The sequence below is a fragment of the Coregonus clupeaformis genome, unplaced genomic scaffold (genome assembly GCF_020615455.1).
Source record: "Coregonus clupeaformis isolate EN_2021a unplaced genomic scaffold, ASM2061545v1 scaf0295, whole genome shotgun sequence".
Classification (NCBI taxonomy): Eukaryota; Metazoa; Chordata; class Actinopteri; order Salmoniformes; family Salmonidae; genus Coregonus; species Coregonus clupeaformis.
The window spans coordinates 393747-419630 of NW_025533750.1; the positions used below are offsets into that span (position 1 = coordinate 393747).

The 25884-nt window shown below is 49.4% G+C and overlaps 1 protein-coding gene across 1 annotated transcript in view; it reads left to right on the top strand.

Moving 5' to 3' along the window:
• The first annotated feature begins 5443 nt into the window (after positions 1 to 5443).
• LOC121534200 (mitochondrial import receptor subunit TOM70) overlaps positions 5444 to 25884 on the top strand; it is a 59243-nt gene continuing 38802 nt past the window's right edge. The window contains exons 1-4 of the mRNA XM_041840761.2: positions 5444 to 5763; positions 18155 to 18328; positions 24368 to 24494; positions 24819 to 24928. Coding sequence (XP_041696695.1) covers positions 5518 to 5763; positions 18155 to 18328; positions 24368 to 24494; positions 24819 to 24928 — 657 coding nt within the window. The 5' untranslated portion in view covers positions 5444 to 5517. The remainder of the gene's footprint in view (positions 5764 to 18154; positions 18329 to 24367; positions 24495 to 24818; positions 24929 to 25884) is intronic.

Below are 25884 nucleotides of genomic sequence, written 5' to 3' on the forward strand. Positions count from 1 at the left end.
CCTCAAACTAGTTTCTGGGGAGCCTTTCCAAAATGTACACCTTAAGTGAATTATTTACAATACACTGTGTGGGAAATTATTCTCTTATATTTTAGATGTGCTGTTAGCTTAATAAGAAAGCATTAATGATTAAACGTAATAGGTTTGTGCTGTACTGATATAGTTTGGTCAACATAACAAGCTGTGATTAATGTGGGGAACTGTTAGGGAGTAGGGTGAGATAAGGCTTGTGTCTCACATACACCCACACTACCTCTTTGTTAAACCGCTCAAGGACATGTGTTCTGCTACAAAGATGTCTGAGGTTGCTGACTCTCTGGACAAGCTGCAGATAACAACTTATGCCTGGCAACAGTGAAGCGCCAAGGGGCTGGGACCAGCCTGTGCGCCAACGATAGGCTGAGTAAGTCTAAACCACGCTCAGTCTCTACTCTGATAGGCCAGCAGGGAGCGGGAACTATCTCTGTCAGAGTATTTAAAGAAGAACTCATAACAATGGACCAGTTCTCTGTCTGCCCTGCGTGGTATTTCAGTGGACCCGTATATACAAACATCTTATTTACCATTGAAGTGTTTTGCATTAATTAAAATACTAGTCTATTTTAGAAGACGTGTATTGACCTCTTTTTGTTCCAATACCAGATTTGAATTGACGCAACTTATCAACTGTTAAACTGGACTATGTCGACTACACTATCTAGCTATTCAATTTCCAAGTAGCCTTGCCAAGCCATTATTTTTAGACACTTATGAATCCCCAGGAACTTGTTTGTAACAGCCAGAACAGTGAAGCTTTTTGCTTCTCTCAAACTGTTTGGCTTCTCAGATCATGCTGATCTCTCCTGTCACATGATCTTTGTTGGAAACTGAGAAATACAAATCAAACAACTTAACCTAGAGGCTGCAGCTTCCACACTGACCTATAGAGGCTGCAGCTTCCACACTGACTTCTAGAGGCTGCAGCTTCCACACTGACCTCTAGAGGCTGCAGCTTCCACACTGACCTCTAGAGGCTGCAGCTTCCACACTGACCTCTAGAGGCTGCAGCTTCCACACTGACCTCTAGAGGCTGCAGCTTCCACACTGTGACTTCTAGAGGCTGCAGCTTCCACACTGACCTCTAGAGACTGCAGCTTCCACACTGTGACCTCTAGAGGCTGCAGCTTCCACACTGTGACCTCTAGAGGCTGCAGCTTCCACACTGACCCCTAGAGGCTGCAGCTCCACACTGTGACCTCTAGAGGCTGCAGCTTCCACACTGACCTCTAGAGGCTGCAGCTTCCACACTGTGACCTCTAGAGGCTGCAGCTTCCACACTGATCTCTAGAGGCTGCAGCTTCCACACTGACCTCTAGAGGCTGCAGCTTCCACACTGAACTCTAGAGTCTGCAGCTTCCACACTGTGACCTCTAGAGGCTGCAGCTTCCACACTGACCTCTAGAGGCTGCAGCTTCCACACTGACCTCTAAAGGCTGCAGCTTCCACACTGACCTCTAGAGGCTGCAGCTTCCACACTGAACTCTAGAGGCTGCAGCTTCCACACTGTGACCTCTAGAGGCTGCAGCTTCCACACTGTGACCTCTAGAGGCTGCAGCTTCCACACACTGACCTCTAGAGGCTGCAGCTTCCACACTGACCTCTAGAGGCTGCAGCTTCCACACTGACCTCTAGAGGCTGCAGCTTCCACACTGACCTCTAGAGGCTGCAGCTTCCACACTGACTTCTAGAGGCTGCATCTTCCACACTGACTTCTAGAGTCTGCAGCTTCCACACTGTGACCTCTAGAGGCTGCAGCTTCCACACTGTGACCTCTAGAGGCTGCAGCTTCCACACTGACCTCTAGAGGCTGCAGCTTCCACACTGAACTCTAAAGGCTGCAGCTTCCACACTGACTTCTAAAGGCTGCAGCTTCCACACTGAACTCTAAAGGCTGCAGCTTCCACACTGACCTCTAGAGGCTGCAGCTTCCACACTGTGACTTCTAGAGGCTGCATCTTCCACACTGTGACCTCTAGAGCAGGACTGTCCAATCCTGTTCCTGGAGAGCTGTCGTCCTGTAGGTTTTTGCTCCAACCCTAATCTAGTACACCTGATTCTAATAATTAGCAGGTTGATAAGATGAATCAGGTTAGTAACACCTGGGGTTGGAGCGAAAACCTACAGGAGGGTAGCTCTCCAGGAACAGGGTTGGGCAACCCTGCTCTAGAGGCTGCAGCTTCCACACTGACTTCTAGAGGCTGCAGCTTCCAAACTGACCTCTAGAGGCTGCAGCTTCCACACTGACCTCTAGAGGCTGCAGCTTCCACACTGACCTCTAGAGGCTGCAGCTTCCACACTGACCTCTAGAGGCTGCAGCTTCCACACTGACCTCTAGAGGCTGCAGCTTCCACACTGTGACCTCTAGAGGCTGCAGCTTCCACACTGTGACCTCTAGAGGCTGCAGCTTCCACACTGTGACTTCTAGAGGCTGCAGCTTCCACACTGATCTCTAGAGGCTGCAGCTTCCACACTGTGACCTCTAGAGGCTGCAGCTTCCACACTGACTTCTAGAGGCTGCAGCTTCCAAACTGACCTCTAGAGGCTGCAGCTTCCACACTGACCTCTAGAGGCTGCAGCTTCCACACTGTGACCTCTAGAGGCTGCAGCTTCCACACTGACCTCTAGAGGCTGCAGCTTCCACACTGAACTCTAGAGTCTGCAGCTTCCACACTGTGACCTCTAGAGGCTGCAGCTTCCACACTGACCTCTAGAGGCTGCAGCTTCCACACTGACCTCTAAAGGCTGCAGCTTCCACACTGACCTCTAGAGGCTGCATCTTCCACACTGACCTCTAGAGGCTGCAGCTTCCACACTGAACTCTAGAGGCTGCAGCTTCCACACTGACCTCTAGAGGCTGCAGCTTCCACACTGTGACCTCTAGAGGCTGCAGCTTCCACACTGACCTCTAGAGGCTGCAGCTTCCACACTGACCTCTAGAGGCTGCAGCTTCCACACTGACCTCTAGAGGCTGCAGCTTCCACACTGACTTCTAGAGGCTGCATCTTCCACACTGACTTCTAGAGTCTGCAGCTTCCACACTGTGACCTCTAGAGGCTGCAGCTTCCACACTGTGACCTCTAGAGGCTGCAGCTTCCACACTGACCTCTAGAGGCTGCAGCTTCCACACTGAACTCTAAAGGCTGCAGCTTCCACACTGACTTCTAAAGGCTGCAGCTTCCACACTGAACTCTAAAGGCTGCAGCTTCCACACTGACCTCTAGAGGCTGCAGCTTCCACACTGTGACTTCTAGAGGCTGCATCTTCCACACTGTGACCTCTAGAGCAGGACTGTCCAATCCTGTTCCTGGAGAGCTACCGTCCTGTAGGTTTTTGCTCCAACCCTAATCTAGTACACCTGATTCTAATAATTAGCAGGTTGATAAGATGAATCAGGTTAGTAACACCTGGGGTTGGAGCGAAAACCTACAGGAGGGTAGCTCTCCAGGAACAGGGTTGGGCAACCCTGCTCTAGAGGCTGCAGCTTCCACACTGACCTCTAGTGGCTGCAGCTTCCACACTGACCTCTAGAGGCTGCAGCTTCCACACTGACCTCTAGAGGCTGCAGCTTCCACACTGACCTCTAGAGGCTGCAGCTTCCACACTGACCTCTAGTGGCTGCAGCTTCCACACTGACCTCTAGAGGCTGCAGCTTCCACACTGACCTCTAGAGGCTGCAGCTTCCAAACTGTGACCTCTAGAGGCTGCAGCTTCCACACTGTGACCTCTAGAGGCTGCAGCTTCCACACTGTGACCTCTAGAGGCTGAAGCTTCCACACTGACCTCTAGAGGCTGCAGCTTCCACACTGAACTCTAGAGGCTGCAGCTTCCACACTGACCTCTAGAGGCTGCAGCTTCCACACTGATCTCTAGTGGCTGCAGCTTCCACACTGACCTCTAGAGGCTGCAGCTTCCACACTGACCTCTAGAGGCTGCAGCTTCCACACTGTGACCTCTAGAGGCTGCAGCTTCCAAACTGTGACCTATAGAGGCTGCAGCTTCCACACTGTGACCTCTAGAGGCTGCAGCTTCCACACTGACCTCTAGAGGCTGCAGCTTCCACACTGTGACCTCTAGAGGCTGCAGCTTCCACACTGTGACCTCTAGAGGCTGCAGCTTCCACACTGTGACCTCTAGAGGCTGCAGCTTCCACACTGACCTCTAGAGGCTGCAGCTTCCACACTGTGACCTCTAGAGGCTGTTTCCATTGTGCCCTTAGATTCATTCCTGGTGATGGTTCTAGAACTCACCATTGTGTTTTGTGTCAAAAGGTGGTTAGGCCTCTCTGTATGTAAGAAGAGAGCAGCATTCCCTTCTGTTTATTTACAAAGCGCTCCTGCAGAAACTTCCGATGTATCTGACAACACTAATCAATGTCAAAGCAATAGAATACAGTACAAGAGCACCATATTGGATAGTGCTAGAAGTTCCAAGGGTGGCTTCTGATTTAGGGAGAGCTGCTTTGGGGTTTTATGCTCCACAGATGTGGAATGTGTTGCAGGGGAGGCTCAGGCCTGAATATGTTGCAGGGGAGGCTCAGGCCTGAATGTGTTGCAGGAGAGGCTCAGGCCTGAATGTGTTGCAGGGGAGGCTCAGGCCTGAATATGTTGCAGGGGAGGCTCAGGCCTGAATATGTTGCAGGGGAGGCTCAGGCCTGAATGTGTTGCAGGAGAGGCTCAGGCCTGAATGTGTTGCAGGAGAGGCTCAGGCCTGAATGTGTTGCAGGAGAGGCTCAGGCCTGAATGTGTTGCAGGGGAGGCTCAGGCCTGAATGTGTTGCAGGGGAGGCTCAGGCCTGAATGCCTGTTGCCCTTTAGGGAATTTAAAACATAACTGGGGAATGCTCTAAGTGAATATTGTGTTAGTTTTTTATGATCATATTTTGTAATTTAGTATTTTATTGTGTTTTATATTGATGTGGTCCTCTGTAGCTCAATTGGTAGAGCATGGCGCTTGTAACGCCAGGGTAGTGGGTTCAATCCCCGGGACCACCCATATGTAAAAATGTATGCACACATAACTGTAAGTCGCTTTGGATAAAAGCGTCTGCTAAATGGCATATTATTATTATTATTATTATGTGTGTGTTTGTATTGTGCAGGGACTTGGTCTCAATATGACACCCTGTTAAAATAAAGGTTAATAACATTAACAGTTTATGTGAGTGTTAAATAATGTATGTATCAGTGGTAAAGCACAACAAATACAGGCACACTGTAGCTCTCATAGTCAAGGTAGGTCTGTTGATATGGATTTGTTGCAGCCTCCATTACATACAACGTACACTAGATGGGATCCTTGCACTGCATGTCATTTTGTAGTCGTATTGTTGTTTTCCTGTATAGTCCGGAAGTATAGAGTTCCCCGCCCCGGTTGCAGTTGCACAGCGCCCGCCAGTATCCCAAGATTCCGCTGTTTCTGCTTTGACCTCGCCGATAACGGAGTGGATAGTGTAAGTAGTGTTGTGTACTCTGCGTGGTGGATGATGGCCGCTTCAAAGCCCGTTGAGCCGCAGTCCGGGAGCAGTCTCCCCCGCTGGCAGCTGGCCCTCCTGATCGGAACCCCCATAGTACTGGGTGTAGGAGCTGTTTACATGTGGAACCGCAGCAAGACGAAGGACTCACCGGGGAAACGGGATGGGGAACGGACAACTCCAGAAGGCAGCGCTAGCCCCATCCAGGGCCAAGACGGCGCAGCTAACCGAGCTAGTCGTGAGCAGGAGGACATGGTATGAATCTCAGGCTCTCCTAGATATAACTCTGCTTTGGTTCAGTTTTCCTGCCCAGAGTGGTACTAGCTATAACACTAAATCCTTGTTCCTTGAGTATAATTTGTTCGGTACCGAAATACATTCAAGGACAGACTGTCAATGAATCCCACCTACATTTAGCAGATGGCCGCAAACTAGCTAGGTAACTAGCTAGAATGGTAAAAAAAAAAAAGCAAGCTAACTAACGTTAACTAGCAACCTAAATAACAATTTCAATGAAGTAAACTAATTGGGTTACACAGTCATATTTGTCGTGGTATGAGCAAAACATGTCAAATGGGACGGGGTAACAGTTAGACATCAGGCAAGGTGAACTGCGAGCCAAGCACGTTTTACTAATGCTACAGTGCCTTCAGAATGTAGTAATACCCCTTGACTTATTCCACTTTGTTGTTACAGCCTGATTTCAACATGGATTAAATATGTTTTCTCACCCATTTACACCCAATAATCCATAAGGACAAAGTGAAACAAATGTTTTTAGCAAATTCTTTGAAAATGAAATACAAAAATATCAAATTTACCTAACTATTCACACCCCTGAGTCAAAGAACAATGAGCCAGATATTTCACTGGATGTATAAATGTGAAGCATCCGGTTGCGTTTCCACTCACCACCAAATATGGTGATGAGAGGAAGCCCAGTAGCCGGAAGTGGGAGAAGATAGATCAAGATGGATTTCTCCCTACATTCTACAAATTTCCTCATCAATTAAACATTTGATCTCCATACAGTTTTATAATAATTAATAATAATATTATGCGACTTACAGTCATGCGTGCATACATTTTATTTTATTTTTTGTGTATGGGTGGTCCCGGGGATCGAACCCACTACCTTGGCGTTACAAGCGCCGTGCTCTACCAACTGAGCTACAGAGGACCACAGTTTTCTGTTTCCAAAACTAGAATCTGTAACAAACAGTGGACTGCGTTTTGTAGACTTTACCCTATGACCAAGTTTTTTTTTATGGCATTCTTTGGAAGGAGTGCCAGGGCGAATTGAATTATTGCTACGTGCTCTTCACAGACTAGGAGTTCCCTAACGGAAATATGCAAATAAATGCTAGAACGTGCCAATAGGATCTCACTAGCTCGTGGTTGGCTCTGCCCACCTCCTTGCTTGTTCTAATTGGCTCCCATTGGAAACGACAGGCTCTGGTTTATCTTGAGTTAGTTATACAAATCTTTGCCTGAGTCAATACTTTGTGGAAGCACCTTTGGCAGCGATTACAGCTGTGAGTCTTTCTGGGTAAGTCTCTAAGAGCTTTCCACACCTGGATTGTGCCACTTTTGCCCATTATTCTTCAAGCTCTGTCAAATTGGTTGTTGATCATTGCTAGACAACCATTTTCAGGTTTTGCCATAGATTTCCAAGTAGATTTAAGTCAAAACTGTAACTCGGCCACTCAGGAACATTCACTGTCTACTTGGTAAGCAACTCCAGTGTAGATTTGGCCTTGTGTTTTAGATTATTGTCCTGCTGAAAGGTGAAGTCATCTCCCAGTGTCTGGTGGAAAGCAGACTGAACCAGGTTTTCTTTGAGGATTCTGCCATTCTTTTAATTTTTTTATCCTGAAAACCTCCCCAGTCCTTAACGATGACAAGCAGACCCATAACATGATGCAGCCACCACTATGCTTGAAATGGAGGGTGGTACTCAGTATTGGATTGGATTTGCCCCAAACATAACACTTTGTATTCAAGACAAAAAGTGGATGCCTTGTTGGAAACAGGTTGCATGTTTTGGAATATTTGTATTCTGTACAGGCTTCCTTCTTTTCACTCTGTCATTTAGGTTAGTATTTTGGAATAACTACAATGTTGTTGATCCATCCTCAGTTTTCTCCTATCACAGCCATTAAACTCTGTAACTGTTTTAAAGTCACCATTGGCCTCATGGTGAAATCCCTGAGCGGTTTCCTTCTTCTCCGGCAAATGAGTTAGGAAGGACACCTGTATCTTTGTAGTGACTGGGTGTATTGATACAGCATCCAAAGTGTAACTAATAACTTCACCATGCTCAAAGGGATATTCAATGTCTGCTATTTACATTTTTACCCATCTACCAATAGGTGCCCTTCTTTGGAAAACCTCCCTGGTCTTTGTGGTTGAATCTGTTTTGAAATTCACTGCTTGACTGAGGGACCATACAGATAATTGTATTCATTAAAAATTATGTTAAACACTTTTTTTGCACACCGAGTGAATCCATGCAACTTTATTATGACTTGTTAAGCACATTTTTACTCCTGAACTTATTTAGCGGTTGAATACTTATTGACTCGAGACATATCAGCTTTTCATTTTTTAAATTAATTTGTAACAATTTCCAAAAATAAAATTCCACTTTGACATTATGGGGTATTGTGTTTAGGCCAGTGACAAAAAAATCTCAATTTAATCCATTTTAAATTCAGGCTGTAACGCAACAAAATGTGGGAAAAGTCAAGGGGTGTGAATATTTTCCGAAGGCATTGTAGCTAGCTGTCACCTTGCGTTTCCATTCGTTTACTCATTAGCTAACAAGTCAATCACCACACACCACAGCTGGTCAGAACACCTGTTCATTGTAACATATTGATTGATTGAATGGCCTCTGTGATTCCCCTTGTTGCCAAGGTCGGTAAGGGGACAGATCTTAATTGGTTCAGACAGGGAAGGGTTTGCCAGTCAAACAAAAAGTCTGATCCTAAATCTGCATTTAAGGGTAGATACATAGTTCTGAAATCTTGTTGTGCTACTTGCTAGCACACATTCACACAACCCAATCAATGTCCACAGTCAGTGTTGTGTAGAAACCTTCCAATGCACTGCCTCACTCCACTTTGAGGTCATTTGTAACCTGCTAGCTAGCTACACCCAACATCAGCCCACAGTTCAAAGTCTCTCCTCATTTGAATGAATTCACCCACAGAAGTGATCTGTCTGTGATGAGCCTAAAGCCTAGCTATCCAGGTGAGCTGCCAATGAGTAAGGCACACAATCATACCATTATTGTGGATAGTCAGATTAATATAATAGTTTAAAACATTTGCATGGTTTGCAAGAATGATTTCCCTAATAATCCTGTTTACATGGACACATCTGAAATCAGGCTGCATGTTGGGACTTCGCCAATCAAAGTAAACGTTCTACCACAGCGACCTTGTTCTTTTTGGGAAGCTTTTTTGATTTTATAAAATGTGTATGTGAAAACTATTTATAAGATTCATACTTTGTTCCGAACTCACTTCACTGGCGCCAAAGAGGGAGGCTCGCTGGGCTGGTGTCACACGCAGATCAAACACACCATTGGAACTCTGATTTCAGGTGTTTCCTAATCTTTGGGAATATTGTTCAGAAAACCAGTTGTTTTAATCGGCGTATAATTACTTCCATTATGACCTTATGCCAATTCAGATGAAGAGTAAGGTGTTTAAATTACTACTGCCGTAAGAATGTTTAATATCCAATTATTAGTGTGCATGTAAACTTACTCAGGTTAGCAGGGGGACCATGAAGCCCACTCCCCCCTAGTGTCTTTAGGCCTATTTTCAAGCCAACGAGCCACTCAACCCGTCTGTCTAGCCCCTCCCTCTCTTGGACACGGGGGATTACACCATCTGAGTGGGATCTCTTTTCCAACTGAGCAGTCAGGCTGGATGGATGGTTAGGATGGAGTAGGGGGACAGTCTGGCTGGATGGATGGTTAGGGACGGAGTAGGGGGACAGTCTGGCTGGATGGATGGTTAGGATGGAGTAGGGGGACAGTCTGGCTGGATGGATGGTTAGGGACGGAGTAGGGGGACAGTCTGGCTGGATGGATGGTTAGGATGGAGTAGGGGGACAGTCTGGCTGGATGGATGGTTAGGGATGGAGTAGGGGGACAGTCTGGATGGATGGATGGTTAGGGATGGAGTAGGGGGACAATCTGGCTGGATGGATGGTTAGGGACGGAGTAGGGGGACAGTCTGGATGGATGGATGGTTAGGGACGGAGTAGGGGGACAGTCTGGATGGATGGATGGTTAGGGACGGAGTAGGGGGACAGTCTGGATGGATGGATGGTTAGGGATGGAGTAGGGGGACAGTCTGGATGGATGGTTAGGGATGGAGTAGGGGGACAGTCTGGATGGATGGATGGTTAGGATGGAGTAGGGGGACAGTCTGGCTGGATGGATGGTTAGGATGGAGTAGGGGGACAGTCTGGCTGGATGGAAGGTTAGGGGACGGAGTAGGGGGACAGTCTGGCTGGATGGATGGTTAGGGACGGAGTAGGGGGACAGTCTGGATGGATGGATGGTTAGGATGGAGTAGGGGGACAGTCTGGCTGGATGGATGGTTAGGGACGGAGTAGGGGGACAGTCTGGCTGGATGGATGGTTATCAATCAATCAATCAATTTTATTTTATATAGCCCTTCTTACATCAGCTAATATCTCAAGTGCTGTACAGAAACCCAGCCTAAAACCCCAAACAGCTAGTAATGCAGGTGTAGAAGCACGGTGGCTAGGAAAACTCCCTAGAAAGGCAAAACCTAGGAAGAAACCTAGAGAGGAACCAGGCTATGAGGGGTGGCCAGTCCTCTTCTGGCTGTGCCGGGTGGAGATTATAACAGAACCATGCCAAGATGTTCAAAAATGTTCATAAGTGACAAGCATGGTCAAATAATAATCAGGAATAAATCTCAGTTGGCTTTTCATAGCCGATCATTTAGAGTTGAAAACAGCAGGTCTGGGACAGGTAGGGGGTTTCGTAGCCGCAGGCAGAAACAGTTGAAACTGGAATAGCAGCAAGGCCAGGCGGACTGGGGACAGCAAGGTGTCATCATGCCCGGTAGTCCTGACGTATGGTCCTAGGGCTCAGGTTCTCAGAGAAAGAGAGAAACGAGAGAATTAGAGAGAGCATACTTAAATTCACACAGGACACTGGATAAGACAGGAGAAGTACTCCAGGTATAACCAACTAACCCCAGCCCCCCGACACATAAACTACTGCAGCATAAATACTGGAGGCTGAGACAGGAGCGGTCCGGAGACACTGTGGCCCCATCCGAAGAAACCCGGACAGGGCCAAACAGGAAGGATATAACCCCACCCACTCCGCCAAAGCACAGCCCCCGCACCACTAGAGGGATATCCCCAACCACCAACTTACAATCCTGAGACAAGGCCCGAGTATAGCCCACAGAGGTCTCCACCACAGCACAAACCAAGGGGGGCGCCAACCCAGACAGGAAGATCACGTCAGTAACTCAACCCACTCAAGTGACGAACCCCCAGGGACGGCATGAAAGAGCACCAGCAAGCCAGTGACTCAGCCCCTGCAACAGGGTTAGAGGCAGAGAACCCCCAGTGGAGAGGGGAACCGGCCCGGCAGAGACAGCAAGGGCTGTTCGTTGCTCCAGCCTTTCCGTTCACCTTCACACTCCTGGGCCAGACTACACTCAATCATATGACCTACTGAAGAGATAAGTCTTCAGTAAAGACTTAAAGGTTGAGACCCGAGTCTGCGTCTCTCACATGGGTAGGCAGACTGTTCCATAAAAATGGAGATCTATAGGAGAAAGCCCTGCCTCCCGCTGTTTGCTTAGAAATTCTAGGGACAATTAGGAGGCCTGCGTCTTGTGACCGTAGCGTACGTATTGGTATGTACGGCAGGACCAACTCGGAAAGATAGGTAGGAGCAAGCCCATGTAACGCTTTATAGGTTAACAGTAAAACCTTGAAATCAGCCCTTGCCTTAACAGGAAGCCAGTGTAGGGAAGCTAGCACTGGAGTAATATGATCAAATTTCTTGGTTCTAGTCAGGATTCTAGCAGCCGTATTTAGCACTAACTGAAGTTTATTTAGTGCTTTATCCGGTAGCCGGAAAATAGAGCATTGCAGTAGTCTAATCTAGAAGTAACAAATGCATGGATTAATTTTTCTGCATCATTTTTGGACAGAAAATTTCTGATTTTTGCAATGTTACGTAGATGGAAAAAAAGCTGTCCTTGAAACAGTCTTGATATGTTCAGTCAAAAAGAGAGATCAGGGTCAAGAGTAACGCCTAGGTCCTTCACAGTTTTATTTGAGACGACTTTACAACCATCAAGATGAATTGTCAGATTTAACAGAAGATCTCTTTGTTTCTTGGGACCTAGAACAAGCATCTCTGTTTTGTCCGAGTTTAAAAAAGTAAAAAGTTTTCAGCCATCCACTTCCTTATGTCTGAAACACAGGCTTCTAGCGAGGGCAATTTTGGGGCTTCACCATGCTTCATTGAAATGTACAGCTGTGTGTCATCCGCATAGCAGTGAAAGTTAACATTATGTTTTCGAATAACATCCCCAAGAGGTAAAATATATAGTGAAAACAATAGTGGTCCTAAAAACGGAACCTTGAGGAACACCGAAATGTACAGTTGATTTGTCGGAGGACAGACCATTCACAGAGACAAACTGATATCTTTCCGACAGGTAGGATCTAAACCAGGCCAGAACTTGTCCGTGTAGACCAATTTGGGTTTCCAGTCTCTCCAAAAGAATGTGGTGATCGATGGTGTCAAAGGCAGCACTAAGGTCTAGTAGCACGAGGACAGATGCAGAGCCTCGGTCTGACGCCATTAAAAGGTCATTTACCACCTTCACAAGTGCAGTCTCAGTGCTATGATGGGGTCTAAAACCAGACTGAAGCATTTCGTATACATTGTTTGTCTTCAGAAAGGCAGTGAGTTGCTGCGCAACAGCTTTTTCTAAAATTTTTGAGAGGAATGGAAGATTCGATATAGGCCGATAGTTTTTTATATTTTCCGGGTCAAGGTTTGGCTTTTTCAAGAGAGGCTTTATCACTGCCACTTTTAGTGAGTTTGGTACACATCCGGTGGATAGAGAGCTGTTTATTATGTTCAACATAGGAGGGCCAAGCACAGGAAGCAGCTCCTTCAGCAGTTTAGTAGGAATAGGATCCAGTATGCAGCTTGAAGGTTTAGAGGCCATGATTATTTTCATCATTGTGTCAAGAGATATAGTACTAAAACACTTAAGTGTCTCTCCCGATCCCAGGCCCTCGCAGAGCTGTGCAGATCCAGGACAGCTAAGCCCTGGAGGAATACGCAGATTCAAAGAGGAGTCCGTAATTTGCTTTCTAATGGTCATGATCTTTTTCCTCAAAGAAGTTCATGAATTTATCACTGCTGAAGTGAAAACCATCCTCTCTTGGGGAATGCTGCTTTTTAGTTAGCTTTGCAACAGTATCAAAAAGAAATTTTGGATTGTTCTTATTTTCCTCGATTAATTTGGAAAGTAGGATGATCGAGCAGCAGTGAGGGCTCTTCTGTACTGCACGGTACTGTCTTTCCAAGCTAGTCGGAAGACTTCCAGTTTGGTGTGGCGCCATTTCCGTTCCAATTTCCTGGAAGCTTGCTTCAAAGCTTCGGGTATTTCTGTATACCAGGGAGCTAGTTTCTTATGACAAATGTTTTTCGTTTTTAGGGGTGCAACTGCATCTAGGGTATTCGCTAAGGTTAAATTGAGTTCCTCAGTTAAGTGGTTAACTGATTTTTGTCCTCTGACGTCCTTGGGTAGGCAGAAGGAGTCTGGAAGGGCATCAATGAATTTTTGTGTTGTCTGAGAATTTATAGTACGACTTTTGATGCTCCTTGGTTGGGGTCTGAGCAGATTATTTGTTGCGATTGCAAACGTAATAAAATGGTGGTCCGATAGTCCAGGATTTTGTGGAAAAACATTAAGATCTACAACATTTATTCCATGGGACAAAACTAGGTCCAGAGTATGACTGTGGCAGTGAGTAGGTCCAGAGACATGTTGGACAAAACCCACTGAGTCGATAATGGCTCCGAAAGACTTTTGGAGTGGGTCTGTGGACTTCTCCATGTGAATATTAAAATCACCAAAAATTAGAATATGATCTGCTATGACTACAAGGTCTGATAGGAATTCAGGAAACTCAGAGAGGAACGCTGTATATGGCCCAGGAGGCCTGTAAACAGTAGCTATAAAAAGTGATTGAGTAGGCTGCATAGATTTCATGACTAGAAGCTCGAAAGATGAAAACGTCATTTTTTTTTTGTAAATTGAAATTTGCTATCGTAAATGTTAGCAACACCTCCGCCTTTTGCGGGATGCACGGGAATATGGTCACTAGTGTAACCAGGAGGTGAGGCCTCATGCAACACAGCAAATTCATCAGGCTTAAGCCATGTTTCAGTCAGGCCAATCACATCAAGATTATGATCAGTGATTAGTTCATTGACTATGACTGCCTTTGAAGTGAGGGATCTAACATTAAGTAATCCCTATTTTTGAGATGTGAGGTATCACGATCTCTTTCAATAATGGCAGGAATGGAGGAGGTCTTTATCCTAATAAGATTGCTAGGGTGAACACCACCATGTTTAGTTTTGCCCAACCTAGGTCGAGGCACAGACACAGTCTCAATGGGTATGGCTGAGCTGACTACACTGACTATGCTATTGGCAGACTCCACTAAGCTGGCAGGTTGGCTAACAGCTAACATGGTTAGGATGGAGTAGGGGGGACAGTCTGGCTGGATGGATGGTTAGGGATGGAGTAGGGGGACAGTCTGGCTGGATGGATGGTTAGGGATGGAGTAGGGGGACAGTCTGGATGGATGGATGGTTAGGGATGGAGTAGGGGGACAATCTGGCTGGATGGATGGTTAGGGACGGAGTAGGGGGACAGTCTGGATGGATGGTTAGAGATGGAGTAGGGGGACAGTCTGGCTGGATGGATGGTTAGGGACGGAGTAGGGGGACAGTCTGGCTGGATGGATGGTTAGGATGGAGTAGGGGACAGTCTGGATGGATGGTTAGAGATGGAGTAGGGGGACAATCTGGCTGGATGGATGGTTAGGGACGGAGTAGGGGACAGTCTGATGGATGGTTAGAGATGGAGTAGGGGGACAGTCTGGCTGGATGGATGGTTAGGGACGGAGTAGGGGGACAGTCTGGATGGATGGATGGTTAGGGACGGAGTAGGGGGACAGTCTGGATGGATGGATGGTTAGGGACGGAGTAGGGGGACAGTCTGGATGGATGGATGGTTAGGGATGGAGTAGGGGGACAGTCTGGATGGATGGTTAGAGATGGAGTAGGGGGACAGTCTGGCTGGATGGATGGTTAGGATGGAGTAGGGGGACAGTCTGGCTGGATGGATGGTTAGGATGGAGTAGGGGGACAGTCTGGATGGATGGATGGTTAGGATGGAGTAGGGGGACAGTCTGGCTGGATGGATGGTTAGGGACGGAGTAGGGGGACAGTCTGGCTGGATGGATGGTTAGGGACGGAGTAGGGGGACAGTCTGGATGGATGGATGGTTAGGATGGAGTAGGGGGACAGTCTGGCTGGATGGATGGTTAGGGACGGAGTAGGGGGACAGTCTGGCTGGATGGATGGTTAGGATGGAGTAGGGGGACAGTCTGGCTGGATGGATGGTTAGGGATGGAGTAGGGGACAGTCTGGATGGATGGATGGTTAGGGATGGAGTAGGGGGACAATCTGGCTGGATGGATGGTTAGGGACGGAGTAGGGGGACAGTCTGGCTGGATGGATGGTTAGGGACGGAGTAGGGGGACAGTCTGGCTGGATGGATGGTTAGGGACGGAGTAGGGGGACAGTCTGGCTGGATGGATGGTTAGGGACGGAGTAGGGGGACAGTCTGGCTGGATGGATGGTTAGGATGGAGTAGGGGGACAGTCTGGCTGGATGGATGGTTAGGGATGGAGTAGGGGGACAGTCTGGATGGATGGATGGTTAGGGATGGAGTAGGGGGGACAGTCTGGCTGGATGGATGGTTAGGGACGGAGTAGGGGGACAGTCTGGATGGATGGATGGTTAGGGACGGAGTAGGGGGACAGTCTGGATGGATGGATGGTTAGGGATGGAGTAGGGGGGACAGTCTGGATGGATGGATGGTTAGGGATGGAGTAGGGGGACAGTCTGGATGGATGGTTAGGGATGGAGTAGGGGGACAGTCTGGCTGGATGGATGGTTAGGGATGGAGTAGGGGGACAGTCTGGCTGGATGGATGGTTAGGGATGGAGTAGGGGGACAGTCAGGCTGGATGGATGGTTAGGATGGAGTAGGGGGACAGTCAGTCTGGATGGATGGTTAGGGACGGAGTAGGGGGACAGTCTGGCTGGATGGATGGTTAGGGATGGAGTAGGGGGACAGTCTGGATGGATGGATGGTTAGGATGGAGTAGGGGGGACAATCTGGCTGGATGGATGGTTAGGGACGGAGTAGGGGGGACAGTCTGGATGGATGGTTAGAGATGGAGTAGGGGGACAGTCTGGCTGGATGGATGGTTAGGGACGGAGTAGGGGGACAGTCTGGCTGGATGGATGGTTAGGATGGAGTAGGGGGACAGTGGCTGGATGGATGGTTAGAGATGGAGTAGGGGGACAGTCTGGCTGGATGGATGGTTAGGGACGGAGTAGGGGGACAGTCTGGATGGATGGTTAGAGATGGAGTAGGGGGACAGTCTGGCTGGATGGATGGTTAGGGACGGAGTAGGGGGGACAGTCTGGCTGGATGGATGGTTAGGGACGGAGTAGGGGGGACAGTCTGGATGGATGGTTAGGGACGGAGTAGGGGGACAGTCTGGCTGGATGGATGGTTAGGGATGGAGTAGGGGGACAGTCTGGATGGATGGTTAGAGATGGAGTAGGGGGACAGTCTGGCTGGATGGATGGTTAGGATGGAGTAGGGGGACAGTCTGGCTGGATGGATGGTTAGGGATGGAGTAGGGGGACAGTCTGGCTGGATGGATGGTTAGGGACGGAGTAGGGGGACAGTCTGGCTGGATGGATGGTTAGGGACGGAGTAGGGGGACAGTCTGGATGGATGGATGGTTAGGATGGAGTAGGGGGACAGTCTGGCTGGATGGATGGTTAGGATGGAGTAGGGGGACAGTCTGGCTGGATGGATGGTTAGGGATGGAGTAGGGGGACAGTCTGGCTGGATGGATGGTTAGGGATGGAGTAGGGGGACAGTCAGGCTGGATGGATGGTTAGGGACGGAGTAGGGGGACAGTCTGGATGGATGGATGGTTAGGGATGGAGTAGGGGGACAGTCTGGCTGGATGGATGGTTAGGGATGGAGTAGGGGGACAGTCTGGATGGATGGATGGTTAGGGATGGAGTAGGGGGACAATCTGGCTGGATGGATGGTTAGGGACCGGAGTAGGGGGACAGTCTGGCTGGTTGGATGGTTAGGGACGGAGTAGGGGGGACAGTCAGGCTGGATGGATGGTTAGGATGGAGTAGGGGGACAGTCAGTCTGGATGGATGGTTAGGGACGGAGTAGGGGGACAGTCTGGCTGGATGGATGGTTAGGGATGGAGTAGGGGGACAGTCAGGCTGGATGGATGGTTAGGATGGAGTAGGGGGACAGTCAGTCTGGATGGATGGTTAGGGATGGAGTAGGGGGACAGTCTGGCTGGATGGATGGTTAGGATGGAGTAGGGGGACAGTCAGTCTGGTGGATGGATGGATGGTTAGGGATGGAGTAGGGGGACAGTCAGGCTGGATGGATGGTTAGGGATGGAGTAGGGGGACAGTCTGGCTGGATGGATGGTTAGGGATGGAGTAGGGGGACAGTCTGGCTGGATGGATGGTTAGGATGGAGTAGGGGGACAGTCTGGCTGGATGGATGGTTAGGGATGGAGTAGGGGGACAGTCTGGCTGGATGGATGGTTACAACAACTACAACATCCCAATCCTAATAACACTAACTCTGTCTCCCTCCCTTCCATCCTATAGTCCTCTGGACCGGGCCCAGGGTGATACTAACTCTGTCTCCCTCCCTTTCATCCTGTAGAGTCCTCTGGACCGGGCCCAGGGTGATACTAACTCTGTCTCCCTCCCTTTCATCCTGTAGAGTCCTCTGGACCGGGCCCAGGGTGATACTAACTCTGTCTCCCTCCCTTTCATCCTGTAGAGTCCTCTGGACCGGGCCCAGGGTGATACTAACTCTGTCTCCCTCCCTACCATCCTATAGTCCTCTGGACCGGGCCCAGGGTGATACTAACTCTGTCTCCCTCCCTTCCATCCTGTAGAGTCCTCTGGACCGGGCCCAGGGTGATACTAACTCTGTCTCCCTCCCTTCCATCCTGTAGAGTCTTCTGGACCGGGCCCAGGGTGATACTAACTCTGTCTCCCTCTCTTCCATCCTATAGTCCTCTGGACCGGGCCCAGGGTGATACTAACTCTGTCTCCCTCCCTTTCATCCTGTAGAGTCCTCTGGACCGGGCCCAGGGTGATACTAACTCTGTCTCCCTTCCATCCTGTAGAGTCCTCTGGACCGGGCCCAGGGTGATACTAACTCTGTCTCCCTTCCATCCTGTAGAGTCCTCTGGACCGGGCCCAGGGTGCTAAGAACAAGGGCAACAAGTACTTCAAGGCTGGGAAGTATGAGCAGGCAATCCAGTGTTACACAGAGGCCATCGGTCTGTGTCCTAGAGAGAACCAGACAGACCTGTCCACCTTTTACCAGAACAGAGCTGCTGCCTACGAACAGCAGGTAACTATCACCACGGCAACCATTCATTATGATGCTCTGTATGTGTTCATGTGGGTTTATAGCAGTGGAGGCTGGTGAGGGGAGAGCAGGCATAGTAACAGCTGGAATGGAATGCCGTTTCATTCATTCCATACCAGACATTACAATGAGCCCGTCGTCTGGTTTAAGGTGTCATCAACCAACACCGGTTTCCAGTGGAGAACTATTGTATGCATATGTTCCTGTGTTAACATTAACAACATGGCTGTGACCTCCAGATGAAGTGGACCGAGGTGGTGCAGGACTGTACCAGGGTTAGGGTTTCATGTGGTACTGTACCAGGGTTAGGGTTTCATGTGGTACTGTACCAGGGTTAGGGTTTCATGTGGTGGTGTACCCAGGGTTAGGGTTTCATGTGGTGGTGTACCCAGGGTTAGGGTTTCATGTGGTGGTGTACCCAGGGTTAGGGTTTCATGTGGTGGTGTACCCAGGGTTAGGGTTTCATGTGGTGGTGTACCCAGGGTTAGGGTTTCATGTGGTGGTGTACCCAGGGTTAGGGTTTCATGTGGTGGTGTACCCAGGGTTAGGGTTTCATGTGGTGGTGTACCCAGGGTTAGGGTTTCATGTGGTGGTGTACCCAGGGTTAGGGTTTCATGTGGTGGTGTACCCAGGGTTAGGGTTTCATGTGGTGGTGTACCCAGGGTTAGGGTTTCATGTGGTGGTGCAGTACTGTACCAGGGTTAGGGTTTCATGTGGTGGTGTACCCAGGGTTAGGGTTTCATGTGGTGATGTACCCAGGGTTAGGGTTTCATGTGGTGGTGCAGTACTGTACCAGGGTTAGGGTTTCATGTGGTGGTGTACCCAGGGTTAGGGTTTCATGTGGTAGTGTACCCAGGGTTAGGGTTTCATGTGGTGGTGTACCCAGGGTTAGGGTTTCATGTGGTGGTGTACCCAGGGTTAGGGTTTCATGTGGTGGTGTACCCAGGGTTAGGGGTTTCATGTGGTGGTGTACCCAGGGTTAGGGTTTCATGTGGTGGTGTACCCAGGGTTAGGGTTTCATGTGGTGGTGTACCCAGGGTTAGGGTTTCATGTGGTGGTGTACCCAGGGTTAGGGTTTCATGTGGTGGTGTACCCAGGGTTAGGGTTTCATGTGGTGGTGTACCCAGGGTTAGGGTTTCATGTGGTGGTGTACCCAGGGTTAGGGTTTCATGTGGTGGTGGTACCCAGGGTTAGGGGTTTCATGTGGTGGTGTACCCAGGGTTAGGGTTTCATGTGGTGGTGTACCCAGGGTTAGGGTTTCATGTGGTGGTGTACCCAGGGTTAGGGTTTCATGTGGTGGTGTACCCAGGGTTAGGGTTTCATGTGGTGGTGTACCCAGGGTTAGGGTTTCATGTGGTGGTGTACCCAGGGTTAGGGTTTCATGTGGTGGTGTACCCAGGTTAGGGTTTCATGTGGTGGTGTACCCAGGGTTAGGGTTTCATGTGGTGGTGTACCCAGGGTTAGGGTTTCATGTGGTGGTGTACCCAGGGTTAGGGTTTCATGTGGTGGTGTACCCAGGGTTAGGGTTTCATGTGGTGGTGTACCCAGGGTTAGGGTTTCATGTGGTGGTGTACCCAGGGTTAGGGTTTCATGTGGTGGTGTACCCAGGGTTAGGGTTTCATGTGGTGGTGTACCCAGGGTTAGGGTTTCATGTGGTGGTGTACCCAGGGTTAGGGTTTCATGTGGTGGTGTACCCAGGGTTAGGGTTTCATGTGGTGGTGTACCCAGGGTTAGGGTTTCATGTGGTGGTGTACCCAGGGTTAGGGTTTCATGTGGTGGTGGTACCCAGGGTTAGGGTTTCATGTGGTGGTGTACCCAGGGTTAGGGTTTCATGTGGTGGTGTACCCAGGGTTAGGGTTTCATGTGGTGGTGTACCCAGGGTTAGGGGTTTCATGTGGTGGTGTACCCAGGGTTAGGGTTTCATGTGGTGGTGTACCCAGGGTTAGGGTTTCATGTGGTGGTGTACCCAGGGTTAGGGTTTCATGTGGTGGTGTACCCAGGGTTAGGGTTTCATGTGGTGGTGTACCCAGGGTTAGGGTTTCATGTGGTGGTGTACCCAGGGTTAGGGTTTCATGTGGTGGTGTACCCAGGGTTAGGGGTTTCATGTGGTGGTGTACCCAGGGTTAGGGTTTCATGTGGTGGTGTACCCAGGGTTGGGGTTTCATGTGGTGGTGCGTACCCAGGGTTAGGGTTTCATGTGGTGGTGTACCCAGGGTTAGGGTTTCATGTGGTGGTGTACCAGGGTTAGGGGTTTCATGTGGTGGTGTACCCAGGGTTAGGGTTTCATGTGGTGGTGTACCCAGGGTTAGGGTTTCATGTGGTGGTGTACCCAGGGTTAGGGTTTCATGTGGTGGTGTACCCAGGGTTAGGGTTTCATGTGGTGGTGTGCCCAGGGTTAGGTGGGTTTCATGTGGTGGTGTACCCAGGGTTAGGGTTTCATGTGGTGGTGTACCCAGGGTTAGGGTTTCATGTGGTGGTGTACCCAGGGTTAGGGTTTCATGTGGTGGTGTACCCAGGGTTAGGGTTTCATGTGGTGGTGTACCCAGGGTTAGGGTTTCATGTGGTGGGTGTACCCAGGGTTAGGGTTTCATGTGGTGGTGTACCCAGGGTTAGGGGTTTCATGTGGTGGTGTACCCAGGGTTAGGGTTTCATGTGGTGGTGTACCCAGGGTTAGGGTTTCATGTGGTGGTGTACCCAGGGTTAGGGTTTCATGTGGTGGTGTACCCAGGGTTAGGGTTTCATGTGGTGGTGTACCCAGGGTTAGGGTTTCATGTGGTGGTGTACCCAGGGTTAGGGTTTCATGTGGTGGTGTACCCAGGGTTAGGGTTTCATGTGGTGGTGTACCCAGGGTTAGGGTTTCATGTGGTGGTGTACTGTACCAGGGTTAGGGTTTCATGTGGTGGTGTACCCAGGGTTAGGGTTTCATGTGGTGGTGTACCCAGGGTTAGGGTTTCATGTGGTGGTGTACCCAGGGTTAGGGTTTCATGTGGTGGTGTACTCCAGGGTTAGGGTTTCATGTGGTGGTGTACCCAGGGTTAGGGTTTCATGTGGTGGTGTACCCAGGGTTAGGGTTTCATGTGGTGGTGTACCCAGGGTTAGGGTTTCATGTGGTGGTGTACCCAGGGTTAGGGGTTTCATGTGGTGGTGTACCCAGGGTTAGGGTTTCATGTGGTGGTGTACCCAGGGTTAGGGTTTCATGTGGTGGTGTACCCAGGGTTAGGGTTTCATGTGGTGGTGTACCCAGGGTTAGGGTTTCATGTGGTGGTGTACCCAGGGTTAGGGTTTCATGTGGTGGTGTACCCAGGGTTAGGGTTTCATGTGGTGGTGATGTACTGACCAGGGTTAGGGTTTCATGTGGTGGTGTACCCAGGGTTAGGGTTTCATGTGGTGATGTACCCAGGGTTAGGGTTTCATGTGGTGGTATGTACCCAGGGTTAGGGTTTCATGTGGTGGTGTACCCAGGGTTAGGGTTTCATGTGGTGGTGTACCCAGGGTTAGGGTTTCATGTGGTGGTGTACCCAGGGTTAGGGTTTCATGTGGTGGTGTACCCAGGGTTAGGGTTTCATGTGGTGGTGTACCCAGGGTTAGGGTTTCATGTGGTGGTGTACCCAGGGTTAGGGTTTCATGTGGTGGTGTACCCAGGGTTAGGGTTTCATGTGGTGGTGTACCCAGGGTTAGGGTTTCATGTGGTGGTGTACCCAGGGTTAGGGTTTCATGTGGTGGTGTACCCAGGGTTAGGGTTTCATGTGGTGGTGTACCCAGGGTTAGGGTTTCATGTGGTGGTGTACCCAGGGTTAGGGTTTCATGTGGTGGTGTACCCAGGGTTAGGGTTTCATGTGGTGGTGTACCCAGGGTTAGGGTTTCATGTGGTGGTGTACCCAGGGTTAGGGTTTCATGTGGTGGTGTACCCAGGGTTAGGGGTTTCATGTGGTGGTGTACCCAGGGTTAGGGTTTCATGTGGTGGTGTACCCAGGGTTAGGGTTTCATGTGGTGGTGTACCCAGGGTTAGGGTTTCATGTGGTGGTGTACCCAGGGTTAGGGTTTCATGTGGTGGTGTACCCAGGGTTAGGGTTTCATGTGGTGGTGTACCCAGGGTTAGGGTTTCATGTGGTGGTGTACCCAGGGTTGGGGTTTCATGTGGTGGTGTACCCAGGGTTAGGGTTTCATGTGGTGGTGTACCCAGGGTTAGGGTTTCATGTGGTGGTGTACCCAGGGTTAGGGTTTCATGTGGTGGTGTACCCAGGGTTAGGGTTTCATGTGGTGGTGTACCCAGGGTTAGGGTTTCATGTGGTGGTGTACCCAGGGTTAGGGTTTCATGTGGTGGTGCAGTACTGTACCCAGGGTTAGGGTTTCATGTGGTGGTGCAGTACTGTACCAGGGTTAGGGTTTCATGTGGTGGTGTACCCAGGGTTAGGGTTTCATGTGGTGGTGTACCCAGGGTTAGGGTTTCATGTGGTGGTGTACCCAGGGTTAGGGTTTCATGTGGTGGTGTACCCAGGGTTAGGGTTTCATGTGGTGGTGTACCCAGGGTTTCATGTGGTGGTGTACCCAGGGTTAGGGGTTTCATGTGGTGGTGTACCCAGGGTTAGGGGTTTCATGTGGTGGTGTACCCAGGGTTAGGGGTTTCATGTGGTGGTGTACCCAGGGTTTCATGTGGTGGTGTACCCAGGGTTAGGGTTTCATGTGGTGGTGTACCCAGGGTTTCATGTGGTGGTGTACCCAGGGTTTCATGTGGTGGTGTACCCAGGGTTAGGGTTTCATGTGGTGGTGTACCCAGGGTTAGGGTTTCATGTGGTGGTGTACCCAGGGTTTCATGTGGTGGTGTACCCAGGGTTAGGGTTTCATGTGGTGGTGTACCCAGGGTTAGGGTTTCATGTGGTGGTGTACCCAGGGTTAGGGTTTCATGTGGTGGTGTACCCAGGGTTAGGGTTTCATGTGGTGGTGTACCCAGGGTTAGGGTTTCATGTGGTACTGTACCAGGGTTAGGGTTTCATGTGGTGATGTACCCAGGGTTAGGGTTTCATGTGGTGGTGTACCCAGGGTTAGGGTTTCATGTGGTGGTGTACCCAGGGTTAGGGTTTCATGTGGTGGTGTACCCAGGGTTTCATGTGGTGGTGTACCCAGGGTTAGGGTTTCATGTGGTGGTGTACCCAGGGTTAGGGTTTCATGTGGTGGTGTACCCAGGGTTAGGGTTTCATGTGGTGGTGTACCCAGGGTTAGGGTTTCATGTGGTGGTGTACCCAGGGTTAAGGTTTCATGTGGTGGTGTACCCAGGGTTAGGGTTTCATGTGGTGGTGTACCCAGGGTTAGGGTTTCATGTGGTGATGTACCCAGGGTTAGGGTTTCATGTGGTGGTGTACCCAGGGTTAGGGTTTCATGTGGTGGTGTACCCAGGGTTAGGGTTTCATGTGGTGGTGCAGTACTGTACCAGGGTTAGGGTTTCATGTGGTGGTGTACCCAGGGTTAGGGTTTCATGTGGTGGTGTACCCAGGGTTAGGGTTTCATGTGGTGGTGTACCCAGGGTTAGGGTTTCATGTGGTGGTGTACCCAGGGTTAGGGTTTCATGTGGTGGTGTACCCAGGGTTAGGGTTTCATGTGGTGGTGTACCCAGGGTTAGGGTTTCATGTGGTGGTGTACCAGGGTTAGGGTTTCATGTGGTGGTGTACCCAGGGTTAGGGTTTCATGTGGTGGTGTACCCAGGGTTAGGGTTTCATGTGGTGGTGTACCCAGGGTTAGGGTTTCATGTGGTGGTGTACCCAGGGTTAGGGTTTCATGTGGTGATGTACCCAGGGTTAGGGTTTCATGTGGTGGTGTACCCAGGGTTAGGGTTTCATGTGGTGGTGTATCCAGGGTTAGGGTTTCATGTGGTGGTGTACCCAGGGTTAGGGTTTCATGTGGTGGTGTACCCAGGGTTAGGGTTTCATGTGGTGGTGTACCCAGGGTTAGGGTTTCATGTGGTGGTGTACCCAGGGTTAGGGTTTCATGTGGTGATGTGTTAACATCAACGGTCTGTGTTTCCAGATGAAGTGGACCGAGGTGGTGCAGGACTGTTCCCAGGCTGTAGAGATGAACCCTCGCTATATCAAGGCCCTGTTCAGGAGGGCCAAGGCCCTGGAGAGACTGGACAACAACAAGGAGTGTCTGGAAGGTATGGCAAACAACACACACACACACACACACACACACACACACACACACACACACACACACACTGGATAACAAGGAGTACCTGGAAGGTACACACACACACACACACACAGACACACACACACAGACACACACTGGATAACAATGAGTGTCTGGAAGGTATGGCAAACACACACACACACACACACACACACACACACTGGATAACAAGAAGGAGGCCTGGAGGATAGGGCTCAGATCACAGCTGTCCTCTAAAGGCATATGATACGACAACAAGGCTAATAGAAGTGATCTGGTGTTTTTGTGTTATAAAATGTTCCTGTAGATGTGACGGCGGTGTGTATCCTGGAGGCCTTTCAGAACCAGCAGAGTATGCTGTTAGCAGACAAAGTCCTCAAACTGCTGGGGAAGGAGAAGGCCAAAGACAAATACAAGGTGAGAGGATGTCCCAGCTCCCAGCTTTCCTGCTGCTCCTTATTGAACTTAGATGCTGTTTGATTACAACTAGTTGAATGTTGGTGCATTACCACTGTCAAGCTTTGCACCAATGTACCACTTGCCGTGCTGTAGCAGAGAGAACAGTCTATGACTAGGGTGGCTGGAGTCTTTGACAATTTTTAGGGCCTTCCTCTGACACCGCCTGGTATAGAGGTCCTGGATGGCAGGAAGCTTGGCCCCAGTGATGTAATGGGCCATACACACTACCCTCTGTAGTGCCTTGCGGTCGGATACCAAACATGATTGTTACACAAGCGCACCTTGTGCTGGGGACAATAAAAGGCCACTCTAAAATGTGCAGTTTTGTCACACAACACAATGCCACTGATGTCTCAAGTTTTGAGGGAGCGTGCAATTGGCATGATGACTGCAGGAAGATAATTTCAGCACTGTTTTGATTGGGACAGCGCCATAGCGCTGCTTTGAGACAAGCGTGGGGACTCGTTTCTGAATCTCCATTTTGGATATTGGTTTGGCTACAATTAGGCTGTGGAAAGGTTAGCTGGGGTGAGTGTTGCCAATGATCATCTTGTTTAGTTGGCTCATTTATTAGCAACACGATCAGAACAGTTTGCTAGCATGTTACGTAGTTTATCAAGTGGATTCTTTTTTTATCAAGTGAAGCCTCTTGACTTGTCTTAATCAATGTGATTTTGCTTCACTGAATCTCCGTCTGTATAGGCTATTTGGTTCATTGGTTTCTGGCTGGGCAAATAAGTGGAGGTGGAATAGCTGATTTAGTACTGATCAGAAACATTTAGCATGATAGACCTCCATTTGATTTGGGCTACATTCTATCAGTTTTGCTAGATCGCGTAAAGGCAACTCCAGAAACCCACAGAGGTTGGGAAATATGAACGAGACATGCTTTTGAAAATAGGATTAATATTATT